General features: G+C 29.6%; 1 protein-coding gene across 1 annotated transcript; it reads left to right on the plus strand.

The window, feature by feature from the left end:
• The first annotated feature begins 21 nt into the window (after positions 1-21).
• Positions 22-921, plus strand: LOC115034578 (G-protein coupled receptor GRL101-like). Its single transcript, XM_029491876.1, has 2 exons — positions 22-606; positions 673-921. Exons 1-2 carry the CDS (start codon positions 444-446, stop codon positions 810-812), a joined length of 303 nt encoding a protein of 100 aa, XP_029347736.1. The 5' UTR covers positions 22-443; the 3' UTR covers positions 813-921.
• The last annotated feature ends 213 nt before the right edge of the window (positions 922-1,134 follow it).

Raw genomic sequence — 1,134 nt, forward strand, 5'->3', positions numbered from 1 at the left:
ACAACACATCATTGTAAAATCAATACATTCATCACTTCGTTCAGAATCTAAAATCATTAATCTATTTAAATTATTGATAATTAAGTCGAATTCGAGAAAATAAAGCTTATCCACATTAAACTTATTAAGTTTACAAACTGTACAATATTTCCATAAATAATCTGTGCTGAAAGTTTCCTTGAGTTTATGTAAACGATCTTTATCTTGCACCTGCTGTGGTTAATACATAAATAGAAATATAACATATGAATATTAGTGTCCATTAACATAAAACAGAATCCACGGAGCTGTTAGTCATTTAAATCATTTTGTTACGATTCAAATTTTATGAAAATATAATTAATACCTCCTAGATAAAATTATAAAATCACTTGTAAATATTAAAAATGTTTATTTGAACGAGTGATGGAAAGTTTTGGTAAAATTTAAAGATGTATTAAAATATGAAATACATAAACTTAAACGTATATTATTTTTATTTATTTATAGAAACACATGTTTGTCCAACAACACATTTTAAATGTGCAAATTATTTTTGTATACCCACTGATAAAGCATGTGATTTCAAAGATGATTGTGGTGATGGATCGGATGAACTTCAATGCAGTGAGTTTTAAATAAGACTCATTAATTATTTAAAAATTAGTGAATGAATGATCATATTTTGTTTAGAGCACAGAGAATGCTGGCACGGAGAATTTAAGTGTAAAAATTCAGAATGTATTCGTCCCGGATATCTGTGCGACGGTGAAGTTAATTGTGCAGATGGTTCCGATGAAGAATACTGCGAAACAAGTGAGTGGAAAATATGAAATGAGAAAATTATTAAAATGTTTAAAAAAAGTTTTTACATTCAGTTTACATTCAGGTATAGCAAGCATAGGCGCACATTGGGTGTGAATTTAGGGGGTGCTGGAATAGTTTATGTTACACATGTCCCATGGGGGGCTTTGTCCCCCACACCCCCCTTAATCCTAATACTATAACTAACTGCATTACATTAGCTTTACATTTTTAATTAGAATGGGGTACCTAACATTGATTTCGCGGGGTAACTTTGATACCCATATATTTTTATTCACCAGAGTACCATGATAATTCAATTTTTTTTTTCATAAAATGGGGTTACTTTGA

Source organism: Acyrthosiphon pisum, unplaced genomic scaffold, assembly GCF_005508785.2.
Source record: "Acyrthosiphon pisum isolate AL4f unplaced genomic scaffold, pea_aphid_22Mar2018_4r6ur Scaffold_13373;HRSCAF=14013, whole genome shotgun sequence".
In the NCBI taxonomy this organism is placed as follows: Eukaryota; Metazoa; Arthropoda; class Insecta; order Hemiptera; family Aphididae; genus Acyrthosiphon; species Acyrthosiphon pisum.

Bases quoted from the DNA above. Each gene is read 5' to 3' on its own strand.
- LOC115034578 (XM_029491876.1), top strand. From the start codon at position 444: ATGAAATACATAAACTTAAACGTATATTATTTTTATTTATTTATAGAA. The intron at 607-672 runs GTGAGTTTTAAA...TATTTTGTTTAG, and splicing joins ATCGGATGAACTTCAATGCA to AGCACAGAGAATGCTGGCAC.